This window comes from Lolium perenne, chromosome 2, assembly GCF_019359855.2.
Source record: "Lolium perenne isolate Kyuss_39 chromosome 2, Kyuss_2.0, whole genome shotgun sequence".
NCBI classification, from domain to species: domain Eukaryota; kingdom Viridiplantae; phylum Streptophyta; class Magnoliopsida; order Poales; family Poaceae; genus Lolium; species Lolium perenne.
Window position 1 is genome coordinate 159,174,282 of NC_067245.2, and position 27,495 is coordinate 159,201,776.

The 27,495-nt window shown below is 45.9% G+C and overlaps 2 protein-coding genes across 2 annotated transcripts; one reads left to right on the forward strand and one right to left on the reverse strand.

Moving 5' to 3' along the window:
- The first annotated feature begins 7,601 nt into the window (after nucleotides 1–7,601).
- Nucleotides 7,602–12,496, forward strand: LOC127323415 (FACT complex subunit SPT16). The gene is made up of 3 exons (XM_051351557.2): nucleotides 7,602–7,857; nucleotides 8,733–8,798; nucleotides 8,915–12,496. The coding sequence occupies exon 3, from the start codon at nucleotides 8,947–8,949 to the stop codon at nucleotides 12,196–12,198; it is 3,252 nt and encodes a 1,083-aa protein (XP_051207517.1). The 5' UTR covers nucleotides 7,602–7,857; nucleotides 8,733–8,798; nucleotides 8,915–8,946; the 3' UTR covers nucleotides 12,199–12,496.
- A 7,286-nt stretch (nucleotides 12,497–19,782) lies between these two features.
- LOC127323414 (2'-deoxymugineic-acid 2'-dioxygenase) lies at nucleotides 19,783–21,399 on the reverse strand. The gene is made up of 4 exons (XM_051351556.2): nucleotides 21,139–21,399; nucleotides 20,788–21,038; nucleotides 20,333–20,654; nucleotides 19,783–20,235 (listed from the first exon to the last, which is right to left on the reverse strand). Exons 1-4 carry the CDS (start codon nucleotides 21,322–21,324, stop codon nucleotides 19,993–19,995), a joined length of 1,002 nt encoding a protein of 333 aa, XP_051207516.1. The 5' UTR covers nucleotides 21,325–21,399; the 3' UTR covers nucleotides 19,783–19,992.
- Between the last annotated feature and the right edge of the window lie 6,096 nt (nucleotides 21,400–27,495).

Consider the following 27,495-nt stretch of genomic DNA (forward strand, 5'->3'; position numbering starts at 1 on the left):
CTTTTAGATGCTCACATATATTTGAGTTCTGAAACTTTAGATTTACTAGAGAAGGCACAAAATTCAGTAAATATATGTGATTACTGCCATACTTCTTTGATATCAAACTGTTACAGAACCTGTAATTAGACAAATTCTCTTTGCTCACATATATTTGAATTCTGCAACTTAATTATATTTACTACATATAATGCACAAATTCAGTAAATATATGTTACATGTGCCACACTTTTGGGATATCAAAATGTTACTGAACCCATACTTAGACCAAATATATTTGAAGATATTTTTATGAAAAATCTGAAATGAAACAAAAAAAATTTATAAAAAAATAACTGGAATATGTGTAAATCATATTTGTGTGATCAAAATAATATAACCGAAATATATGTGAACAAAACGAACTAAATTTCTTCTATATAGTCATGATTTCAATATTGTACTGGATATAGCTGTTAGCTGGGATGGATTTCACTAACAAATGAAATGGTGATCCCTATACTTGAAAATTTATACAAATCATGGTTTCAAATTTGTAACGAAAAAATTAGGATAGATTTCACTCTAATATGGGATTATTAGCTAGTTGACCTGTGCGCTGTGGTGGAGTAGGCCTAATAAGAGAAGAGAGAGAGAGCGCATGCAAAGCCGATAGAGCCACGTGGGTGGGACCTACATAGGCAGCGGAAAATCACGCAATGAATTGATACACATGAATACATGGATGAGGTGGAGTCGTACTGGTCAGCTGTCACTATATAATTGGCTCATGGAACTCCGGTAGGAAACGGAGCCGCTAGAAATGACTTTCCCACTGAGACAGGCAGTGATGGGTTGTTGTAGGCTGTAGCGGTAAGCACTCGCTACATACAAGTTCGTGTGTTACAGCCTCACGGGACTCACAGTGTGTGCGTAACAGGGGCTCACATTGTGTACGTGATATGGACTGAAAAATAAACATGTACCATTGTGTTACCTCTATTTTTTTATCTCCCTATCACACTCAAATAATAAAATAAGCATAATTGAAAATAAAATTAACCATGCTAAAAAAACATCTTCGTTTTCCTATCAGTGCTACCTGCTTATTAGACTTTCTAAAATAGTGTTTTACCCTTTTATAGAGGGAAAAAATGTTCCTTCATAGGTTAAATACAATCTAATTCTTCTTCCAACCTAATATGCTAAAAAACTCAATTGTTTGGAAAGAAAATTACCAAGATTGGTATAATAAAATAGGCATTCCTATTTGTAGGTCATTTAAGTGAATTCATTGGTATTTTGAGAAAAAAAAATTAAGTTCAATATTCAATTGTACAGATCGATTTACTTTACTCCATGATCTGGTTTATTTTGAATACCATATGTTCATGTGTTCTAATGCAAAGAAAGAACTTCACAACAGATCACATAAATTTGATGTGTGTTTTGTCCAGATTTAAGTTCACAAGTTTGAGAGAACAATACGTGTAGTGGGCTCAATAATTAATGATTATATACTATCTTCTGTTCCTGATCTATCAAGCCCAACTTTCATATTCTCATGTCCAAATTATAGATATATTATGTTTATCACATTTAAACACTTTTGTCATGTATATGATAGCATGTATAACTGCCATGAATTTTTCAAATCCACTTCGCTGCTAACGATTTCTAAGGGCAGGTATAATATTTCATAAATATTTGCAGCTTATAAGATATACAGCCAAACTGAAGTTTGCCCCTTTTCAAAAAGTTGTAAGAAAGGTAACACAACTGGTGCGGCGTGCCGCCGCGCCAACGCTTCCTAGTACCATATATATACCACGATGAAAACATGGCACTCGTAAGAGCGAGCTTCTTTGTTCCTCACTCATACATATTCAATCTTCAGGATGATGGACATGGTGTTACAATTTTGTCAGGAATGCACACGCAAGTTAAGTGAAACAGTTCAGATGTGTGCAGAAAGACGCACGTCGTGTTCGTGTATAGGGTGGTGTGTGTGGTATGTGTGCGTTGCCACGGCAATTTATTTTTAAAGATACCAGCTCGTATTTTTTTCTTTCGCAAAACAAAACATCAACTCTATACCCAAATGCTAAAAAGTTCTTGATGTTGGCTGGTTCAACCGAGGCCTTGTTTCTAGGCCGTCCGACGCTGGTTGGTTGGCTTGATCGCCCGTCGCATTGGAGAGAGAGAGAGATCCCGACCGGTTTACACCTGAGGTCCCAAAAAATCCCCACCCGGGTCCTACCTTGCACGTGTCGTCGAGGTAGTGTTGTTGAATACCATAGAGCAGTGCCCCCTTATCTCTCCCGCATGACCCGTTCCCCATTTCTCCGCCCCACAAAATAGATCTAGGTTTTCGCCGGTCTTCTCATTGGCGTTGTGCGAGTAGGCGCTGAGCTTGGCGGTGGAGCGCGAGCGCACGCTGGAAGGATGCATGCTTGCCGGCCGGAGGGCGAGCAGCGTGGTAGTGCGGCGAGATTTGCGGCGGGAGATCGAATAATGCGGGCAGCTAGACGATCTGGTGCGGTGAGATCTACGATGAAGAGCGAGAGGTGCACGATGGCAGGGAGCGAGATGACGGAGATCTAGCCGCACACAACGGCGGGGTGCTTGGCGATGAAGATCCGCGATGGAGGTGACTACACCAACTTCTCCTATGCTCGATCTCCTCAATTACGTGCGACTTGTTGTGTTGGAAAGTAATTCATGCCATTTATTCGCATTGAGGTTGTGCGGATTTTACCTTGTGGTGCATATACTCTGTTCAATTTTGTGGGTGCATGCCCACCCCTAACTTCTGGTTTGAACTGTAGAAAGTAGATCTCATATAATTCATCATGGTGCACATGAATATTGTGTTTGTTTTCATATCGTTGTTGCAATTTTTTGCGGTGGAACTAGTTGAGTGGTGCACACACCCCGCTAGATTTAGTTGTTGTGTGTGCCCTTACTCAAAATATTAACTGCTATTTCCTTTTTTTGGTTTATCCCTTTTCAGATGGGTAGGAATCGTGCCTCCCCTGCAAGGCTATTCAAACCAGACAACCTACTAACTGGAGATAAGAAGGATGTCATGGAAGAATGGGGTTGGGGAGGCATGTTTAAGGTGAGGGCAAAAGAAACATCTATGGATCTTAACATATGGGTGATATCTTGTTTCGATTCTATCAGAAGCGAGCTCCCTATTCCAAGGAGAGGTAGTATACCATGGAATGCAACAAGTTACACCAGAGATTTTGGTCTAGTGAATGAAGGAATACATGTTTGATATGAGATAAAAAACATAAGCTATCACATTCATGAATCAAGAGTATGGGATAGAGAGTGGCTCACCAGAAGTTTCTTCACTTTTTATTTCATTGGAGTAATCAACAGCTTTATAATCCCTAGAACCAAGACTGCCATCACTTCTAGGTGTTATCAGTCCATAGTTGACCTCAATGATTTTAGCTGGGTAATTTTTCCCAATTTGCAATAAATCAAATGATCATAGAAGTCAAGAAAATGGGGGTGAAGGAAAAAAAATATGGTGTTGCTGTCTAGACCACCTTTGTGGTATTGTTGCTTTTCCCCTTCTTTTCAATGGTCTGCCACAAACCAAATACATTTTCTCCTGATCAACAATAGTGGGGCAACTCCTTTTTTTATTGCAGTTCCTTTATGTAGATTCACTGGAGGTTGACGATGTGTGGAGTGTGAAGAGGACTGCCCAAATCGTGTTGCACCATGGAAACACAAGCTTATACATGTTGTTATGTGCAAGCACTCTAAAGTAAACAGGGAGTTCGGGAAATTGAGAGTAAGTGCTTTTAAAAAAAATCTGATGATCCGGTAATTTGTACCTTTTGCTATGTATACTGTCTAACACATGGTTTGTCTCTTTTTTTTAGCACAAACTAGCCGAAACAAGGTGTTGGTGCTACCATAAGAGATAGTCTCTTTGTCGTGATGACGAGGACTGGAGAATTCGTATCTTCAAAGTTGCCACAGAGCTTTCCAAATAAGGTATGAAGCAACCAACAACCATTGTGCAAATAAGTTGTTTTTGTTAGTATGATTAAGTTGGATACACAAAATAGTTAAGTTCATATGTTTAAGTTGTTGTTTTCGTAGTTTTAGTTTCCTTTATCATCCATAAGTTTGCCACCGGTTTAAATACGTCATTTGGTCAAGATGACTAGGATGGCAATTTTAATTAATTATTAAGTTCGCTCTAATAGCATTCTTAAGTTGTGTATTGCAATCTAGTTTTAGGTTCTTATCTTTTTAACCAACATCCATAAGCTTTGATATTGGTTCAGTAAGTTGTTTTTGTAAACATACTTAAGTTGGCTGCTACAATTAAATAAGTTGGTTCTAATAACATTATTAAGTTGTGTCTTGCAATCTAGTTGTAGGTTCCTTTTTCATTTGACCAACATCCATAAGTTTGGTACTGGTTTAAATAAGTTTTTTTTGTCAACATCCACAAGTTGGCTACTGTTTCATGTTAATTTATAGTAATTCGGGGTGCATATGCACAAATTGATGAGAGAACTTCCCCGAAAAAAAAATGGATGAGAGAACTAAAAGCTCAAATTAAGGGTAACTAATCTTGGGTACGCCATAAATAAAAGCAGAAAATTATGAGTATGCAGAATATGGATATACAAATAGAGCTGATTTGTGGAGAACATTGATATTGATATCATCATGGAATTTGGTCGGCAAAAAACAAGAATGTCAAATTCATAGGGGAGGGGGGGAGCGAGCATGAAAGACAAGCTTATACATGTTGTTATGTGCAAGGACTCTAAAGTAAATAGGGAGTTCGGAAACTGAGAGTAAGTGTCCATATTACTTTTTTTTTAATTTTCTGATGATCCGGTAATTTGTACCTTTTGCCATGCATACTGTGTAACACATGGTTTCTCTTTTGTTTAGCACAAACTAGCCGAAACAAGGTGTCGGTGCTACCATAAGAGATAATCTCTTTGTTGGGATGACGAGGACTGGAGAATTTGTATCTTCAAATTTGCCACGGAGCTTTTCAAATGAGGTATGAACCAACCAACAATCGTTGTGTATTATTATGATTAAGTTGGCTAGTGAAAATAATTAAGTTCGTATGTTTGATTTTTTTGTATTTTTAGTTTCTTTTTTCATCCACAAGTTTGTATCGCTTTAAATAGGTTGTTTTGTCAACATGACTAAGATGGCAATTTTAATTGATTAAGTTGGCTCTAATAGCATTCTTAAGTTGTGTATTGTAATATAATTTTAGGTTCTTATTTTTTGACCAACATCCATATCCATAATATTGATATTGGTTCAATAAGTTGTTTTTGTAAACATACTTAAGTTGGCTGCTACAGTTAAATAGGTTGGTTCTAATAACATTATTAAGTTGTGCCTTGCTCTAGTTGTAGGTTCCTTTTTTCTTTTGACCAACAGCCACAAGTTTGCTACTGGTTAGAGCATCTCCACCGGCAGCTCCCAAATATTCGCCGGCAGGGGCGCCGGCAGTGCATCCTTCATTTGGGGACGCTGTCCCCATACCGACGCCTCCCAAACGGTGGCTCCCAATTTTGTTTTCCTTTTACAATATTTTGCAGCAACATATCAATCACATTTTATTCATACAATCACACAAATAGAATTAAATTATTCATACAATCAATCAAACAAATAGAATTAAATTATTCATACAATCAATCAAATAAATAGTACTTAAATTATTCATACAACCCAACAAACAAATAGTACTTAAATTATTTATACGAGCAAACAAATAGAAATAAAATCATGCATTGTTAGCTGCTCCTCTCCTCGCCCACAAATGCGCAGCTAGATCCGCCTTCAGTTGCGCATGGACACCATAATCTCGAATTTTATTGTGCATATGAAGAAAAGCAGCAAATCCTCATCTAGTGGCCCTTGATAATCAAATGGATGATCATCCTGCACAGGTGCGTCGCGCTCGCTCTTAATGATCATGTTGTGATGATCACACAGGCGTTCATCACCTCCCATATGTGCCTCAGACCAAGTGAGAGCAGGGTACCTGACAATGGCGAAACGCTGCTGAAGCACCCCAAAAGCACGCTCAACATCCTTGCGTGTTGCTTCCTAGCATGTTGCAAAATAGACTTCCATCTCGTTTGATGGAGAGGGAATTGTCGTCACAAATGTAACATACATCGGGTAGATACCATCAGCTAGATAGTACCCCTTGTTCTATACGTGGCCGTTTACCTCAAAGTTCACGGCAGGAGCTTGTCCCTCAGCTAGCCTGGCAAACACCGGAGAGCGCTGCATCACGTTGATATCATTGTTTGTTCCTGCCATGCAAAAAATGCATGCCAAATCCAAAGCTCATGGTCTGCCACCGCCTCAAGAATGACACTGCACTCACCAGTATGCCCCTTGTAGATCCCCTGCCAAGCAAAAGGGAAATTCTTCCAGCCCCAATGCATACAGTCAATGCTTCCGAGCATCTCAGGAAACCCTCTTGCTGCATTCTTTTGCAGGATCCGAGCTGTATCATCTTCTCTTGGTGCTCTCAAATAGTCTTTAGCAAACACCGCTATGACGGCTCGGCAGAACCTGTAGAGAGTCTCTGTACATGTCGACTCTGCCATCCGTAGGTAGTCATTGGCTGTATCTGGAGGAGCTCTGTATGCAAGACAGCACATTGTAGCAATGCACTTCTGAATTGAGGTGAAGCCCCACAAACCTGTGCAATCTTTCTTGGCCATGAAGTACTTGTCGTACTCCCTGACGCCGTGGACAATCTTCAAGAACAGCTCCTTGTTCATCCTAAACCGGTGCCGAAATTCCTTCGGCAAATGAGTCGCGTCGTCATTGAAGTAGTCGGCGTCAAGCAACATTGCGCCGGCTTCACGATGCCGGTTGATGTTCCTCCTCTTGCCTGGCTTTGAGCCGCCGCGCCGAGGCACGACGAAGAAAGGCTGGCGAACGCGTAGCATGTTCGTCAGAATCAGGTGCTTCTGTTGCCGCCGAACAGCCTGAGCGTTCTGCTCCTCCGTGAACAGCTGCACCATCATCTCGTCGTCGCTGTCCATCGCGGTAATCGGACGAACACCTTGCGGGCGGGGCGATACTATCGCGGTGGCGGCGAGCTCTGTTCCGGGCGAAACAGCGGCCGCCGGTCGAGGGGTTGGCGGCCGTGTCGATGGACGACGGTTCCTAGACAGTCGGTGGTGTCTATTGCAAGCAGGGGGCCGCGGCGGCGACGGCGACGGTGGCGATCTAGAGGGGTGGGATCTGCTCGGGCGTGTGTAGGAGGTGGGAAATCGGCGTGTCTGGCTGCCAGGCGGAGCCCACGCTCGTTTTCAGATGTGCCGTGAGGTGCCGACGCGACCGATTCGCGCCCATGGCGAAGGGGCCGGCACGGGGTTGCCGGCGATTCTATTGGATTCCAAAATTGTCTGTCGCCGTTTACGCACCGGTGCGAGCCCATTTTCGCTGCCGGCCCCAAAATGCTATCGGGGCCGCTAGTCGGGGACGCGGTGGAGATGCTTTTAATAAGTTGTTTTTGTCCAACATCCATAAGTTGGCTCTCTGGCCTCTGAAAGTTTTGTGGAAGACGGACGCCATCGGCAGAGAGAGAGAGAGAGAGATAGAGAGGAGCAGCTGCCGCCTGCCGCTGGCACGATGAGCGGGAACGGGGCAGCAGGCTAGGCGCGCTAGGTCATTTCGTCACTGCTCCCACCGCCTATTTCCCCACCCCGCCGTCATCACCCACATCCTTTTCTTCTCCCGTCACCGCCCCGCTCCCCCCATCCCCTCCTCCCGTGGTTCGCCGGCGCTAGATCCGGCCCGTCCGCCCGCGTCTGCCGCGACTCCTCGCCGGTTTTGGAGGTACTGCTCCTGCCCCCTCCTCCTTCTCCCGTCCCTTCGCCGCCTCCCGACCTCCCCCCCTCTCCCCTCCCCGCGGTTGCTCGACCTCGCCGTCCGCCGCCGCCGCCGCGGCCTCCTCCTAATCCGACCCGTACCCAGGTTCTCTGCTTCGGCCGGATCTGGCATGCCATGGTCGAATTTCTGCCGTTTATTTGGGGGAAATTTCGAGTTAGGGTTTGAGCCTATCGTTGTTCACGCCACGGCATTATCGTAACCCTAGAAACCTCTACCTACGGTGCGAGAAACAGCCTTGTGTCAACATGGTCGTTATGATAAAATTATCCTATAGGATGGCATATTTTGCTCTTCAACTTTTCGGATTTGCGTAGCTCATATCGTTGTTTAATTGCTAATGTAGTAATAATTTTATAAGGAATTAAATTAGACAGGCCGATGAAAATAATGTCTTCGCTTGAACTAGCAATGGCACCTTCCACCATCACCACTTTGAATCTTGAATAGTCACGGTAAATTGATTCTATGCAACACGATGGCTTCTTTTTGTTAAAGAATGGCATCAGTATACGTGCAAAGGTACTGAATATCATGGACGATTATCTTTCACCACAGTATGGAACTATTCAAAAGATTTCAATGCAATTAATAATAAGATGCCTGTTTTTTCTCTGGCTTCAGAAGCCTTATAGCGGGTCATGCTTTTCTGAAGATGAGACTTCAATTCGTTTTTCATGCTCTAAATCTATCGCACTGACGTGGTTAACATTGCAAGAATGATAACCACCGTGGTCTTGTTTGGAGTGTTACAAGACCAGGATTTCGTTTTGTCACAATACGAATTCAGAATAACTGATTCAGTTTGCATTCTTCGTTCTCAGGATAAACGGTTGTGATAAGCAATTAAGCATCAGTATTCTGGATCGTCACTCCTCTTCTCCTGTGAGGTATTGGTCTTGCATTTAAAATATTCTCTGCACACCCATTCCATTACCTTTTGATTGTGTAAACTGGTACTTGTCATCTGATTGGACTAGCTAACCATGGATCGTTTTTCCCGCAGTTGGCTTGGTTAATGTGAGCTTCTTGGCAAAGATGGCAGATAACGGTAAAGCAAAGCCAGCCTCAGGAGGAGCCTATACGATCAATCTAGACAACTTCAGTAAGCGGCTGAAGGTGTTCTATGACCATTGGAACGGAAACAAGTCTGATCTTTGGGCTTCTTCTGATGCGATCGCAATTGCTACTCCGCCTTCTTCTGATGATCTTCGTTATCTGAAATCCTCGGCTCTAAATGTTTGGTTACTTGGATACGAATTTCCAGAAACCATAATTGTCTTCATGCAGAAGCAGATACATTTCTTGTGCAGCCAGAAGAAAGCAAATCTCATTGGAACCCTCAAGAATGCTGCACATGAGGCTGTTGGTGCTGATATTGTCTTGCACGTGAAGGGCAAGAATGGAGATGGCATTGACCTGATGGATGACATACTGAGTGCTGCTTGTGCTCAGTCGGAATCTGACACTCCAGTTGTTGGTCACATTGCAAAAGAGGCACCTGAGGGTAAGCTCCTTGAAACATGGGCAGAAAAGTTATCTGGGGGATCTGTACAGCTTACAGATGTAACAAATGGGTTTTCTGAGCTTTTTTCTGTGAAGGACGCAACAGAGATCATCTGTGTGAAAAAGGCTGCTTACCTAACTTCATCTGTGATGAAAAACTTTGTTGTTCCGACCATGGAGAAGGTTATTGATGAGGAGAGAAAAGTCTCACACTCCTCATTGATGGATGACACGGAGAAGATTATTCTTGATCCTTTGAAGGCCAAGGTGAAGTTGAAGGCTGAAAATATTGATATATGTTATCCTCCTGTCTTCCAAAGTGGAGGGAAGTTTGACCTTAGACCAGGTGCTGCCAGCAATGATGATTATCTCTACTATGATCCAGCAAGTATTATCATCTGTGCAATTGGGTCAAGGTACAGTAACTATTGTTCCAATGTCGCCAGAACATTTCTGATAGATGCTACCCCGACACAAAGTAAGGCGTACGAGACACTTTTGAAAGCCCAGGAAGCTGCTTTAGCAGCATGTAAACCAGGAAATCAGATGTGTGCAGTTTATCAGGCTGCAGTTGCAGTATTTGAAAAGAATGCCCCTGAATTGCTCTCTCATCTAACAAAGTCAGCTGGAACTGGAATGGGCCTCGAGTTTCGAGAGTCTGGCTTAAACTTGAACCCCAAGAATGACCGTGTGATAAAAGAGGGCATGATTTTCAATGTCTGCCTTGGCTTGAATAATGTCCAGGCAGAAACAAACAATGAGAAGACAAAGCAGTTCTCTTTGTTATTAGCTGATACAGCTTTAGTTAATGACAAGACCGTAGAGATCTTAACCAATTGCTCCAAGGCTGTTAAAGATGTTGCATATTCATTTAATGAAGATGAGGAAGATGTTCCGAAGCCTAAACAGCCGAAGTTTGAGCCAAATGGCCTGGAAGCAGTACCATCCAAGGCAACACTTCGGTCAGACAACCAGGAGATGTCCAAGGAAGAGGTTCGGAGACAGCACCAGGCTGAACTTGCTCGTCAAAAGAATGAAGAGACTGCTAGAAGGCTGGCTGGGGGTGGTTCTGGTTCTGGCGATGGACGCGGTCCTGCTAAGGCTTCAAATGAGCTTGTTGCATACAAGAATGTGAATGATGTACCTTATTCAAGAGAGTTGGTAATACAAGTAGATCAGCGGAATGAAGCTATCCTCTTACCTATTTATGGCAGTATGGTCCCTTTCCATGTTTCTACTGTTAAGAGTGTGACCAGTCACCAGGACAACCGCACCTGCACTATTCGCATTTTCTTTAATGTACCTGGCATGCCATTCTCAAATGATAACACTCTGAAGTCCCAGGGAGCTATCTACTTGAAAGAGATTACATTCCGCTCAAAGGATCCACGGCATAGCAGTGAGGTTGTTCAGCAGATCAAAACATTGAGGAGACAAGTAGCTTCAAGGGAGTCGGAGAGAGCTGAAAGAGCCACCCTTGTTACTCAGGAGAAACTCCAGCAGGCAAGCAACAAATCAAAGCAAATGAGGCTTAATGATGTGTGGATACGGCCTGTGTTTGGTGGCCGTGGGAGAAAGTTGACAGGAACTCTTGAGGCCCATGTAAATGGTTTCAGATATGCTACTTCAAGGGCTGATGAGCGTGTGGACATCATGTATAGGAATATAAAACATGCCTTCTTCCAGCCAGCAGAGAAAGAAATGATTACCCTTCTTCATTTCCATTTGCACAATCATATCATGGTTGGAAACAAGAAGACGAAAGATGTCCAATTTTACGTTGAAGTAATGGATGTTGTTCAAACTGTTGGTGGAAGTAGGAGATCGGCCCTTGATCCTGATGAGATTGAAGAAGAGCAGCGTGAGAGGGACCGGAAGAACAGAATCAACATGGAGTTCCAGAACTACGTGAATAAGGTCAATGACCACTGGTCGCAACCACAGTTCAAGGGGCTTGATCTGGAGTTCGATGTCCCTCTTAGAGAGCTTGGGTTCCATGGGGTTCCGTATAAAGCTTCAGCTTTCATCATTCCAACTTCAACTTGTTTGGTTGAGCTAATTGAGACTCCTTTCCTGGTGGTGACTCTGGGTGAGATAGAGATTGTTAATCTGGAGAGGGTGGGCTTTGGAACAAAGAACTTTGACATGGCTATTGTGTTTAAGGACTTCAAGAAGGATGTTCTTCGCATCGACTCCATTCCGTCAAGTTCACTTGACGCAATAAAGGAGTGGCTTGACACCACTGATCTCAAGTACTATGAGAGCAGGCTGAACCTGAATTGGCGTCCTATTCTGAAAACTATCATTGATGATCCTCAGAAGTTTGTTGACGATGGTGGCTGGGAATTCCTGAATATGGAGGGAAGCGATTCTGAGACAGAGGATACAGAGGAATCAGATCAGGGGTATGAGCCTTCTGATGCTGAGCCTGTGTCTGAATCAGAAGATGATGATTCCGGCAGTGCGTCTTTGGTGGAATCAGATGATGACGAGGAGGAGGATTCTGATGTAGACTCTGAGGAAGAGAAGGGTAAAACCTGGGATGAGCTGGAACGGGAGGCATCCAACGCAGACCGGGAACATGGTGGAGAATCAGACAGCGAGGATGAAAGGAGGCGCCGCAAGGTCAAGACCTTTAGCAAATCCGGTCCACCACCACAACGTGGTATTGGTAGCAGTAGCAAGCAGCGTCCTCCAGAGCGTGGCAGCGGTAGCAAGTCTCGTCCACCACCAGGTCGTGGTAGCTCCAACGGAGGGCCCTCAAAGAGGCCGAAGTTCAGGTGATTGGTACCCCTCTCTTGCCAGTCTTGGTTGCGTCATCTGAATCTTGCCCTTTCAGGAGGCATGATATGGTTCGTTCTAGCAGAAGCCTTGTTTGCTCTTTAGACCATCGTGGTGCTTCTTTCTGCACTAGCTAAATACTATTAGGAAGTCGAAGTTCTGTGAGTTACATATTGTGTGTGATGAATCTTCAAACTTTTGTCATCCAGTAAACTCAAGTTGATTCATCTGTTGTATCCTCGTTGATGTAATATTTTACTGTAGAATGTTGACCTGCAGTTTGTATAATTTTTATGCGGCATATCTTTGTTTGTTTAGTCCATTTTTAGCGCTACAACTCTTGGATCTAGGGAAGAGCCGACAACTGCTGAATTCGCAGAATCTTTGGTAATCATACCGAAGGTTTCGTCAGTTACATATTCCTCTGGTTTACATTAGCAGAGACATAGGTCTTGAGGATTAGTTTAACCATCCTCTAGGAAAATAATCATGCACTCTGGGATGTGCTTGTTAAGCATTGATATGTGCAGTTGACTGCAAGCTCCATCGCGATATCCAATTTGATCTTTCTTGTGTAGAGTGCCACTACGGCACTACCTATGATTTTAGGGTCTGTTCGGTTGTAGAATTAGGTGGAATGGAATGGAACCATTCCATTCCTCAGAGCCATTCTCGCGTTCGGTTCAGGGATAGGGTGGAATGGAACCGTTCCTCGAAAGGGAATATTCCGCCCAGATGCGGAACGAACCCGTCCGGGCAAATCGGCCGGACGAGGTGGAATGTCTCGATCGCGTGCTAATCCCTTTCTCTCCCCTGTGCTAACCTCTCTCTCCCGTGTCTCCCTCACTGCGGGGCAGGCGGCGACGGCGGCCAGCAGGCCGGGCCAGGCACGCGGTGGCGGAGCAACGCGGGGCCGTGGCGACCAGACGGCCCTCTCCTCCTTCGGCGGCCAAGACGGCCCTCTCCTCCTTCGGCGGCCGGGCGGCGGCGGGCGGCGGCGGCGGCCATGCGCGACGGAGGCGGCGGCGGCGTCGTCCCGTCCGGCCGTGCGAGCTCGCCGCCCTCCTCCAAGGTCGCCGGCCGGCGGAGCCCCGCGAGGAGGCGCGCATCCCTGAAGCGGCGGGCGTCGTCCCCGCTCCGGCCGTGCGTTGGAGAGGACGAGCACGGCGGCGGCGGCCGAGGAGCGCGGCGGCGGCTGAGCGCGGCGGCGGGGCCAGGAGCGCGGCGGCGGGGCCAGCCAGAGGCGGCGGCACCAAAGACGGCGACGGCGGCCAGGGAGGCGGCGGCGGCCAGCCTAGCTTGCAGGCGACGCGGATTAGGCAGTATTAGGCATAATTTAGGTTAATTAAAATTTTAGATTAAATTAGGGTCTAATTAATAGAGTATTTAGACTAATTAGGTTCCTTGCTATTCCAGTGCAACCGAACACATGTATGAAGTGGAATGGAATGGAGTGGAATGGAATGGAATGGAATGGTTCCATTCCATTCCACTTCATCCTAAAACCCAACACATCCTTAATTCTGGACTCTGTCGTTAGGAAGTGCACCTAGTCCTGTTTGTGCCAACTCTCTTTGTGTTGTTCCGTTTGCTGCTAGTACATGAATCACTTGGAATATGTGTTTGGATGTGGCATAGAAAAAAAAAACCCTATGAATTTGACGGAAATGCAATTTGGCTCACGGGTACATATAAACTTATTGTGTGAAAATACATTTTAAAATATTGACAAAATCTGAAAGAAAATTAGGCATACACATCTAGATATTCTATGTTCGTACACAATGTTTTGGAAATAATTTTTGTGTCCCTACGTGTAAAAAACATAAATTTTGATGCTCCAACATGTCTATCGTGGGACTTTTTTTTTCTCTTTTTACATAGGCCATGTAAAATTCTTTTGCCTAGAAAACTTATGTGCGAACATAGTATGTCTAGATATACACGTGAAATTTTATTTCAAATTTTAAAACATTGTAAATTTTTTTATAATTGATTCATATGCACCTATTAGCCAAAACACCACTTTCATAAATTTTAGTTGTACTTAATTGGAGAAGGGAAAGTAGAGGGAAGATACATTGGCTTTGAGCACGATCTGGGCAATGCACGTCTTTTTATAAAAAAAAAAACGGAGGCAACAGTTTTGTCTAATCTATTAATTAAGTAGAATGTTCAGTTTTTAAGAGAAAATAAAACCAGGCAAAAACCTACAATGATATAGCCAAGCCCACACCCACCCACATGGGTTCTTTGTTGGCGTGTTGCGTAACAAGGGCAAGAGGGGGTGGAAGCGTTCGCCGACTTTGATAGGCAACGCATTGCAAGCAAATAGAGCAGAGAGCTGACCCTTTGTTTCTATTAGAGTCGCGAGCTTGTTGTAGTCGGTCCTAAAGGGAAAACCTTGTTGCTTACTCGCTATATCCCCGCGTCCTTACACGGCTCGTTTTCTTCGAGCCCTGCTTCTCCCTTCCCCCTCTCCCCTGGAACCGACCGTTTGGAGTATAGCCAAGTGGTAAGGCATCGGTTTTTGGTACCGGCATGCAAAGGTTCGAATCCTTTTACTCCAGATTATGAACACCCGATCGGATTTGTCAAGAACGAGCTGACAACTACAGGGGAAGCGGCTCGGGCTAGGGAAAATTTCTTCCCGGGCTGCGAGGGGCACACTGAGTCACCCTGACTACTCACAGAAGCTACACAAACGCGAAGTTTAAGCTGGCCTATGCCAAACAGATAGCTCTCGAGGAGAGGCCGGTAGCTCCGATTCTAAAGACGAGCTCGGAGAGGAGAAGCGCAGGACCCGCACCGTAAAGGACCTTCACCTCGGAGCGCCCCTCGAAGGTCATCGTACACCACCCAAAGGTGGCTTCGACTTCACAGCAAGGGGAGACCAACACGAAGATATTTAGACACGCCGGAACGGAGACTAAAACGGTCTTATCGCAACCAAGGCTTGCTCACCACCATTGTTGTTGCCGCACAAGCTAGCCCAACACATCGATGACTAACGTCGAGAATCACCTCATCGCCCATGCGACAAAAGGTCAAACACCCTTGAAGTTGGCGAACACTCGAAGCCACCGCTTCGACATTCAGCTGCTCCGTCGTGCCCGACGCGTCAACCAAGACCACCACCTTCCGAGGCCGCCGCCTCGACATACCACCACTCGTTCTCGAGCTACAAATTAAGCCGCATGAACCGAACACCTGCAACCGAAGCCGCACAGGGCAATCAGCCGTAGACCACAGACAACACACCAACTCATCCGGGGCCGCCGCCCCGATATAAAATTTGACCGTCCCATCAAGGACGCGTCCGATCGAACCAACTGACATGCCGCCCACACGGCCAAGGTCTGCACTCATGCCGTGACAAACCTACCCGATGCCCCCACCTCGACATCCTCCATCGCCGCCGGCATGATGACACAACACGGCAAGCAAACCACCATCGCGAAGTGAAGGCCATGCACTCCAAGAAGACGCCTCCAAGAAGGAAAACGAATAGACCGCCGCCGTCGCCCGCACCGACCGGAGTCGAGCTGAGCTTTCACCCAGAGCTTGCACCCTCCCATTGAGGCCTTCTTCACCGGCAGGGCAGCCGGGGCACGCCAACACCGCCGTCCACCAACCCTACAAATCGTGGCACCTTCCGCTGGCTAGAAGGGATTTGGCACAACCCACACCACCCTACGCAGCCCCCCAGCAGCCTCCATGCCGCCACCCCTGCGAACGTCGTTGCCGATTCCTCCCCGGCCGTCGACGCGTAGCCCAAGCCATGCCACGGGCCGTCCGATCTCCTGTGCGCCACGCAACTCGGGGCCGCCGCCCCGGCGAGCTGGCCGCCGTCGTCCCAGTCGCGCTGACCAGGCCCCTGGCGCCACCAGCACATAACTCGAGACCCCCGAGCCACCTTTGGAAGTTGGGTCCGCCGCTACTGCGGCAAGGGCCGGCGGCAGTGGCAGCGAGGGGGCCGGGGAGAAGGTTAGGCGGCGGAGGAGGTCGCCCCCGGTGTCGCCTGGGTGCGACACGGGGGGAGCGGGCCGAGGTTTAGTCCAAGATATTTGAAGTAGTCTAACTCTTCGGCAATGCACGTCTCACTTGGTATAAACTCTACTAACGGATCTTTACGAGAAAGATTCATAGAAATTGCGTTTACAGCTCGAAGAGAATAATAAGAGATCATTCTTGCAAATGAGACAACCTCACCTGAGAGATTGTGGGAGTCCAACTGTCAATTCCCCAAGACTGCATCTCGTGGGCACTGTTAGAATTTAGTTAAATAGGTTTAATTAAAGGGATAATTCTCCCTCATGTAATTCTCTATGTTGGTTGTTTTGTCAACAGATACAACTCTTCCTCACACCTCTTCGAACAAACGTGACCCATATTTACGCCCCTTTCCCGTATATATAAGTTTGAATCATCAATGGAATGAATCAGTTGAATTATTTTTTATCTCTCTCGTTTGCTTCTCGATATTACTTTTCAACAGGCACTAAATCCTTGGAAATAATGAGAGAGACAACAAATAACGAGAGAGACAACAAATAACGAGAGAGAAAACAGGTAATATCGAGAAATGAAGATCTAATCTATGAGATCGAAATAACGAGAGAGGTGAGAGATTAACCCTCGAAGATCCAAAACCTTAACGAAATTAGATCTCGTGGTTGATGTAGACGATTGTTCCAGTGCTGCAATCCGGCAGCACTTCCGCACTCGGTCGTGTGTACGGTGTCGATGAAGTCCTTCCTCTCCCCGTTCCAGCGGGCAGCGGAGGTGTGGTAGATTTCCTCGGAATCCCAGCAGCACGACGGCGTGGTGGTGGTGGTGGAGGAGAAGATTATGTAGGGCTTCGCCAAGCCGGTGCAGATTGTGGTGGATGAGGAGAGGGGCGGCTAGGGTTGGAGGGGTGAAGGAGGGTTGCGCCCCTTCCCCCTCCCCTCTTTATATAGGGGGGAGGCCGGCTAGGGTTGCCTTGGCCCCTCCTCCAAGCCCTAGGGCCGGCGACCAAAGAGGGAGGGGGAGACTTGCCCCCAAGTCTTTCTCCCATAGGGTTTTGGGGAAACCCTAAAGGGGTGGCCGGCCTGGGCCTTGAGGGGCTGGTGCGCCTGGCCCATTAGGGCTGGGCTGCACCCCCACGGCTCATGTGGCCACTCCTAGGGTCGTGGGCCTATTGGTGGACCCTACGGAACCTTCTAGAACCTGTTCGGTCTTCCACCGAAAAAATCCCGAACTTTTCCGAACCCCAGAAATTAATTTACCTTATATGAATCTTATTCTTCGGACCATTCTGGACCTCCTCGTGATATCCTGGATCCCATCCGAGACTCCGAAAACATTCGGTCTCCATCTCATATTATAAATCTACTATACGACATCGAACCTTAAGCGCGTCACCCTACGGTTCGTGAACTATATATGCGGATATGATCGAGACTCCTCTCCGATCAATAACCAATGGCGGAACCTAGAGATCCATAATGGCTCCCACATATTCAACGATAACTTAGTGATTGAATGAACCATTAACATACAATACCGATTCCCTTTGTCGCGCGATACTTTACTTGTCCGAGGTTTGATCATGGGTATCTCCATACGTAGTTTAACCTCGTTACCGATAAGTACTCTTTACTCGTACCGTGGTATGTCATCTCTTGTGACCTTGTCACATGCTTGCAAGCTAATTAGATGATATTCCACCGAGAGGGCCCAGAGCATATCTATCCGTCATCAGGATGGACAAATCCCACTCTTGATCCATATGCCTCAACTCATACTTTCCGAATACTTAATCACACCTTTATAACCACCTATTTATGCAGTGACGTTTGATGTAATCAAAGTACCCATCCGGTGTAAGTGATTTAGATGATCTCATGGTCGAAGGATTAGGTTACTATGTATCAAAAGTTTATAGCAAGATGAACTTAATGACTGATCTTATGCTACGCTTATTATGGGTGTGTCCATTATATCATTCTTCCAATGACATAACCTTGCTATTAACAATATCCAATGTTCATGATCAGGAAACCATGATCATCTATTAATCAACAAGCTAGTTTAACAAGAGGCTTGCTAGGGACTCTTTTTTTTTACATAACACACAAGTATTAATGTTTCCGGTTAATACAATTATAGCATTGGATGCAAACATTCATCATAACACAAATATATAATAATAACCAATTTATTATTGCCTCCTGGGCATATCTCCAACATTGTGATACGTCAATCAAGCTACATGCACATTTGATGTGGAGTACCAGTAGCTAAGTCAGGAAGTAGTACATGGAGCCAGAGGAAGTATGCAAGTCGATCAAGCTACATGCACATTTGATGTGGAGTACCAGTAGCTAAGTCAGGAAGTAGTTAGACATGGAGCCAGAGGCGGATCCACATGCGTGGTGCCGTTGGGGACTAGCTCCTAATCTACAAACTTGGCAGTGACTCAACCTTGTGCGATTGTGTAGGTAGTAGAGTAGAAATAGGATCAAGCTGTTGCGTGCAAAGTGTGTGCTGCTAGGTGTGTGTAGGCTTGCCGCCAGCGTCGGTGGAGGCACCCAGGAACGTGGACCTGCAGCCATAGGAGGTGGCGGCATGGCCCACTTCCTTGGTCGGCGCACGACAGCGGCTAACGGCGTCGTCTCGCTCGCTACCGTGCCGCCACCGATGCCGGCGGCACCGTCACAGCCCACAACGGCATGTTGCCACGTTTGTGCCGTCACCTATAGGGTGGTCTTTTTTAGCAATTCTGTGGTTCTTTCTAGCAATTCATTGAAGCAGGTGGTCCTCTGTGTCAAAATTTCGATTATGTGAGCTAAACTAAAAGTGTTTCTTTTAATCTGCTGTGCGGGCCTATGTTAGTTCTTCTGGAATTTGAGGAATAAGTTTACAATTGAAGGTATACCTATATAGAATATCTATGTATCTACATGTGTAGAAGTCGGTCCTAGAAACGTTGGAACTGATGATTATTCGTGAGGATTCGTTCCCTCCACGCTGGTGTGAGACAGTGAGAGACAGATTGGAGTCTCCCGCCACTGCTGATCCTGTCAAGCTTTCCATTGTGCCTGTAACTTTTTCACTCATCTTCCATGCTACCTTTGTAAGCTGTTTTTTTTTTTTTTTTTTTTTTTTGTATGTACTTGTTACTGCCGGTGTCTTCTATCTAAAAAAGAATTGAGCTAGCCAGTAATCATGCCTTTGCTGACTGCCACATACATCAACATCCCTTGAACAAAAAAAAAAGCCTATAAACTTATTTGCTTTCTCCATAGTTTTACATCCTTCTCAACAAAATCACACCGTCTCTGTACTGCACTTCACTCTCAACGGGCACGATTAACACCTTATACCTGTACACATACATAAACATGTGAAATATCATATAATTATCAATACAAATAATTAAAATAGACTGCAATAGAAAAATCAGGCGTCGCCATCTCTTCATGCGAGATAAGCGCCGAAAGTTTTGTCAAATGATTCCAAACGCCGGCCTTCCTCACTGATCGGGTGCAGGTAACCTCATCACGCAGTTTCCATTTTATGGCAAATGATGCACACGGAACATTGAACAGACCAAACACGGCATTGCCATAATAGAAGTGCCAGAGTAGTTTGTGTTGATCGTAGAGTTTGTGAAGGTTCTTCAGTTATAGAGCTTTATTCTGAATTTGCATCTTCTACTACAGGTATTATCATTTCGCAGCAGATAGATCAGCAACAGCAATGAAGTTGTTCTTTTTTGGCTGCTCTGCAACAGAATCATTCGAACTGAGATCAAAGCTTGAAAGCCTTCTCCACGTTCTCCCTCCGCGCGCCGACGATCTTGTACACGCGCATGAACTCGTCGAACGTGACGCTGCGGTAGCGGGGCGGGTTGTCCTCGCCGACGAGCTCCTCCGCTGGGCCGATGAGGCAGTCTGCACCCGGCATGATGAACGTCGCCACCAACGTCCGCGCCACCGCCGCGTTGGTCATCGCCCGGTGCTCGATGCTCTTCAGGATCCCGTTGGTGGCAATCTGCATCAAGGATAAGCAAAACCATCAATCAATCGCTGTGTCCGCTGAAAAGATGAGTAGCTTGAGGCAAAAGGGGACGTGATCAACGGGTGATTACCTCGAGCAGGTGGCCGAAGTTGACGACGAACGCGTTGGGCACGGGCTCGACGTTGATCCAGTCGCCCTTGTAGGAGACCTGGAGGCCTTGGACGGCGCCCTGGAGGAGGAGGGTGATGAGGTTCCGGTCGCAGTGCGGCGGCAGGCCCAGCGTCAACCCCGGGGCCGGACACGGCGGGTAGTGGTTGACGTTGATGATCACGTGGCCGCCGGTGAGGTCCCCCTCGAAGTAGTCCGGCCGGAGCCCCATGCCCTCGCACAGCAGCCGCAGCAGCTCCATCCCTACGCCTCTCGTCGGCTCCACGAACTTCTCAACAACCTCGCTGCAACGCAAGCCAAGCGAGAACGGGAAATTAGTCAGATCAAACAGAAATTAGGCGGAGATTACATGAAATTAGGCAGATCAAACAGAAATTAATCGGAAATTATATGGTTGAGTTACTAATCTAAATTTACCGGAGCTTTTGGGGCTTGTCTGGCCAGTCGTTCTTGGTGTCGCCGACGGGCGAGCCGCAGGCGAGGCGGAGGCAGTCCCGCCAGTACTTCTCGCCGCCGATTTCGTACGTGGTGCTGGAGAAGAGCCGGTTGGGCTTTCCTGTGTCCTCAGAGTAGAAGGGCGCCTTGTCCTCCGCCGGCAGCCGGAAGAACTCCTCGCACACCGCCTCCATATCCCGAATCGCCTCAGCAGAGACGCCGTGGTTGACCACCTGCACACATTACCACGCGGCGGCCAGGACGATTGGGCAACGAGCCAAGGAGATCTCAAAATGGAAGGGCTGGGTGGGTTGGGTGAGAGTTTTGACTGGCCTGGAAGAATCCGAGCTCCTTGCCGGCGTCAAGGACGGCGCGGCGGACCTCATCGCGGTCGCGGGAGAGGTCGATGACGGGGAGGGAGACGGTGCGGGTGGATGCCGGCGGGCGCTGGTCTGGCGGGAAGACAAAGTGGTCCGGGAGCGTCGAGTGAGACGGGGCTGAGGACAGCAGGTTCTCCATGGCCGCTTTGCTTTGCTCTGCTCTGCTAATTTGGGGGAAGAGGAGATCGGAAGAGTAAGCAGGGAAGCAGCTGGCTAGAGCAAAAATACTGATACGAATGTAACCAAAATGAGCTACGGACAACACAACGTGAAGAAAGTAATGAGTTTTTTTGTCCAAAAGTATCATTGGCACATGAGCACCGGTGGTTCTGATTTTTAAAAGATATATTTTTTAGATTTCATTTTTTTAAATTAAATACCTACATACATATAAATATTTCGAAGGTACGGTATAAATTTTGGAAAATAATATGCTGTATTTTGAGCTATAAAAAAGAGAAATTTCTGACAAGTATCTATGCCTATACGTAGCAATAAATTTGTTTTTTTCTTGTAGCTTAAAATAGTGTGCAATTTCAACCGAAATTTCGCACGAATATTCAGAACATCTGTATGTATTTATAGAATAATTATCATGATTTTTTTGAAACGTAGATGTATAGTTTGTAAATTTTTAAAAAACTGAGAGCACAGGTACTCATGTGCACCAAATTTGCTTCCGTTTTTGTTGGATAATTAGCCAATAATTTCATAATTAATTTTAGAATATTAAAAATGATATAAACAGCTACTACCACATGTGATTTCAACATACAAGTTGTATTTGGAGCTACGGGGGCTCGCCCGGTAGACCATCTCTATCAAAGCGCGTCCAGGGGTGAAAGGACGAGATGTCGCCTAGAAGGGGTGAATAGACGTTTTAAAAACTCTTACGGATTTGGCTTTTAAGAATGACTTTTAAGAATGCGTAATTAAACTAACGTTTATTTTACAAACACATATCCTGAATATGCTAGGCTCACCTAAGTACAACAACAACAACTAGAGCTAAGCAAAATAGGCACAAGATATATGTAGCACAAGTGATAGCAAGATATGTGTACTTCAAGCACGATGGCTATCACAAGAAAAGTAAGTTCGGGTATAGAATTAACCGAGGCACACGGAGACGAAAATGTATTCCCTTGTTCCCTTCCTTTGCAAGAAGGTACGTCACGTTTGGAGAGGTGGTGACAAAGGATTAACTTGTCAATGCCTACAAATTGTAGACTTAAGATTTCGTAGAAAGTAGAGGGCAAGTAGATCTCGAAGGTTCAGCCGAAAAGGTGCTCGACTAAGAAAACTATGGTGTATGTTGACAATAGATTTGATGGATTCTCCTCCCTCGGCTCCCCTTTATATAGGAGGGAGAGCCGAGGGATTTCGTGTCGTACAAGTTACAAACTCTGGGAAGCTATCCGAGTCTTTCCCGTATGATTACATGATTCGTGATTCCTAATATAACTCTAGATTCCTTATCGATGCTCGCCAGACTTCTGGGTCTTAAAAGCTTCGAGTCGTGGGCCTCCAGATATCCTCGGGTACTTTATTCGGCAGACCCATTCGGGATGCCTATGTCAGTAGCCCCCGAGATTTTGTTTGAATCGTAGAATCAAGCAAAATCTCGATCGTCGAATTGAGTCGCATCTTTACATATCATTGAGCCAAATATTTTTTGCTTAACATATATTTTGTGCAGAGATATTGGTAGATGGGGCTGGTTCATCTGACGGATCAGGTACCAGTTAACTGCTCTTGTGGCAAACCCGCATAAACCTACTTCAAGCTCAAGTCCCTGGACTTGAACTCGGGATACTGGCGCAATTCGACACGCGCCGCTTAAGGACTTATCGTGAATCGAATCTCAGTTATGTTTTATCGAGTACCTAACGCGTCCGCTAGGGTTTTTCTTCGCATCTGTTGATACAGATGAAGTGGTAGAACGCATTCGGGTGTGATACCACGCCACGCATGAAGGATCCTGGGGACTTACCTTCGTAAAATTTTACGGCATTCAGAGTTTTTAACGCGGCGGATGCGCTCTGAGAACATATTGTCGAGTGCCTTTTCCGACTGCTGGAATTGCAAATTCCTTCGAGTTGTCTGATGACAATATCTTGATCTCCCGATAGGAGTACATGACGAGTTATGTGTAACTCGAAGATGTACGATGATAATGCTTCATCTGCATTTCTATATTGTCTTGTCATTCTCTTATTTTTTCTTCCTCATATTTCATCGGCTGCGCGACCAGCGCTCCCGATGGGAATAGCCCCCGAGGCTACAACCAAGTGTTTGCACTTGGTTGTAGGCTCAACTTTTGCTATTTTTTTGTCAACTCTATATTTTTTCTTTCGCCTCATCCTCTTATCAGAAGTATAGACAATACTTCTGATAAGAGTAGCCCCCGAGCATATGAACATATGATTCCATTTGATCATACGCTCTCGAAGTTTTCCTTTTTATCCCTGCACTTTTTTTAAAACTCGACGTTTCTTTGTCGCCATATGTTGTTGAACCACTCGAAGCTTTCTTGAATGACGTCGCTGCTGATGATAGCCACGATGCCCACCTTGGAAAGCCACGACTGTCACCTCACTTGGTGGTGGGTCCAAAACTCTGCGCCATCGACACGTCGCACAAGTAGGTGACACACGTCCTCCGTAATTACCGGCACGCGCGAAGTAACTCCCCTTCAGTAAATTTGGAGCGGTAACACCTTTTACCCTTTGGACACGCGTAGGGTTTGGAACACTCCCCGGTTTCATCCAACGGCTAAAAGTATCACCTTCTCTCTATATATGAATCTTTTACTCCTCATTCATCCCCTTCGTTGCGCCGCGCATCTGCTCTTTCTCTCTCTCCACCATTGCTGCTCCTCGAGCTCCTCATGCGCACGCTCTCTTTCCCCTTGTTTCTCCACCAAAGCTTCCGGCATGGCTCCGCGCACGAAGCAGTGCAAGAACCACGCTCCGGGCAATGCCCACTTCTTCTCCATCCTCCGTTCTCTCTCACGCGCGCATCGGCCAAAACCCTAGCGACAGAAGCTCGCCGGCCCCGATGTTTCCCCGCCTCCCTTGCTCCGGCGAGAGGCCCAGCAGCTTTTCCTCGCCGAGCCGAGCCTCGTCGTAGACGCGCGCATACCGGGAAGCCCCCAGACAAGCTAATCGAGCTCGCCGGCCCGAGCTCCGGCCATCGCCAAATCCACCGCTACGGCCCTCCTCCGGCCTCGCCGACGAGCCCTACGGCTCCATGGTGAGCCCCTCGTCCCGCCGAGCCTCTTCGCCCTCTCCCTCCGCCTCTGCTCCGCCCCCTCGCCGTGCGCATGCGTCTGCTGCCGCCATTCATCGTCGTCGGCGTCATTCCGGCTAGCAATAGGTCGCGGCGCCGCCACCGTCCGACTCGTCGTGGTCACCAGCGCGGTCCACCGGAATTGACAACTGGCGTTGACCCCGGTGGGACCCACCCCTATTTTTCCTTTTATTTTCTTTTATTTTTTGTAAATGAAAATATATTGGTAGGGGGGGGCCTTTGTCGGGTTTTTAATGTTTTCGTAAATATTCATGAAAATGAATAAAACTATGATAGGGGGCCATGTCTGTCAGACTTTTATTATTTTCCAGGATTTTCAGAAATGATTTAAAATAAATAAAAATTGTAAAATTCATGACTTATTCATTTTAAATCAGAAAAATATGTATAATATATCAAAAAAATAGAAAAACGAGATCTACATTTTGGTAGCAAAATCATGCATTGTTAAACAAATTTGAATCCTATTTGCTTTAGAAGAACTAATTCTACCCCTTTGAGGTTCCGGAACTGCTAACCCTAGTCCCATCGAACCCTAGTTAAATTGATGATGTTTTAGGGTTATTTAAGTACCTAATTAACATGTCATATCATCATTCTTGTATGCGCATTGCATCTATGCCATGTGTTTATTGTTCTTTTACCTTTCCGGTGTTTGCTTCTTCGCGATCAATAGAGCAAGTGCCCAAGACGATGAAGATCGAAAATGACGCAACTCAATACTTGTCCATCGACGAACAAGTCAAGCATGGGATCTCCGAAGATCCATATCGGTTTGTCAGGGACAAAGGCAAGCCCTAGCCTGGTTCATATTATGGTTTCAAAATGCTTTTACTTCTGGTTCCTACATATTGCATATGATTCCAATATGTTTTATCGGTAGGTATAGTTATGCTATGTGTGTTGCATTTACCATCCTTGTAGCCTAAAATACTCTGATCCGCTGCTCCCAGCAAGACTAGGTTTGAGCTCGTGTGCATCGCTAGAGCCGTGGTATCGAATATGTTAGCCATGCTTAGTTGACGAATTCTGATCCATTCGGTTGATGAATCAGAGCTGCGATTGAACCTAGTATGGCATGATGACGTGGTAAGATCAGTGATGATAATTAAATATGCTTAAAGGCTTGGATGGGCCGCCACATGGGGATGTGGTGATTTGACTCGTTCTTGCCGATACTAGGACTTGAGGTTCTCGCCTTCGGAACCAAGACTGAGCGTACAGCTACACGGGGGCCATGGGAACCCTTTCCCGAACTTGCCTATCTTACCCATGAGTCAATTAGATAGCGAGTTCCATTTTCCATACGCATGGGAAAAAGGTGGAAAAGGTTTTCAAAGGTGCATCATACAAGGCGTGGCCGGGGTGAAGGATGCTGGAGGCATTGAACTGGATCCCCTGCGCACAATGACTGGGACCGCCTCGGAGAATGGCTACCTACAATGACGAAGTTCCCCAGTTAGTTTGATTCATGGAATAGACGAAGTAAGGGAAAGATTTTGGTCGACCACCCTATGCGGGCACGCCAAGGAAGCGTGTACATGACGGCGCTAAGAGTCGGTCGGCGCGTGTGGGTAAAGTTGTACACCCTTGCAGGGTAAATCTTTTCGAAAAGCCGTGTCCACGATTACAGACGACTTGGGGAAGGATGTGTTGATCATAGACAACTTTAACCTAATCGTAAAACTTGGAACCAATGTGTGATAAGGATCCCTTCTCAGGGTATCGAGGGGGTGATCCTAGTGGATATGTTCAGCTGATGATGAAGATCTCGGTGGATTCAATATAATGATTAGTAGAGCTAGAGATATCGCTCTCTTATCCCCTTTTAAAATGATCTGAGTAGATGAGCTTCTGCTCCCTCTTGTTTTACAAAGGAAAACCAGCTTTGCTAAAAGGTTGTACTAAGTTTTGCTGAGTCCCTGTACTCAACTTTGTATGCTTTGTTTCAGACGAAGTCGCTCCAACAAATAGTGGTTTCTAGATCGACATTGACGAGTAGCTTGGGATTCCCAGGTGGCAGCCTGGAACCTATGGGCTGGACATCACCATTATGCTCCTGGCCTCTTAGGACTTTTGCTATCTTGCTATTTAGAATAACATAACTTCGCTTCTGTTGATTGATGAAATGTCAGGTCAGTGACCTCTGCTTGTAATACTTTGGTTTTTTTGCTTAGTTATGAACTTGTATTACTTCTTTGAGTCGTAGAGTCACTGTTGTGTTACCGATTCTCACCATGTAGTCCCTAGAGATCTAGTTATGCTTATGCCAGACGGAGATCTGGGTTTGTCTAGCCTCAACCTCCGGGGTCCCCGACAAAATGGTCAAATCATCTATCCATAGATGAATGGTAGTTCATAATGTCTTGCAAGGCCTCTTCAAACCAAATGGCAATGGTCTCTCTCACCATGTTAACTAGTTAGACGATTGGAATAAGTGAAACGCGATGGTGTTCCGAAATAAATCCACCCCTAATACTATTGTCCTAGGGACTTCCAAGAATGAGATGAAGCTTTGGGTCACGACGGGTGCAAAAAAATTTGATTAATGTACGCTTTTGTTCGTCGGTGATGGTTTTTGCTATCACGCTTTGGTCCTTTTGTGGCTTAGCACGGCGACTTTTTGTTTGTCTAGTATAACAAGCTCTACAACGACAAGCTTTGCCTGGCTTCATTGAGGGACGGACGAGGACGATGGCGCATCTTCGGCTCATTTGAGTGTTTGTAGTCGTCTCTAGGTGATCTAAATACCTTTTGTAATACTTATTAATTTTGGGTTTCCTTGTACCGCTTTTGAAGATTATGAATAGGTCGGTGAAGTTTTTGCACAAAAAACCGGGAGAGAAATCCGTTTAGTAACTATGTTTGCTACCTTTGTTATATCATGTCTCTTCTGCTTGACGTTCCAGTGTTATCGATGGATCGTCACGATTGAGACTTGCTGACATAGGCATCCCCAATGGGCCTGCCGAAGATAGTACCCGGGGTTTACTGAAGG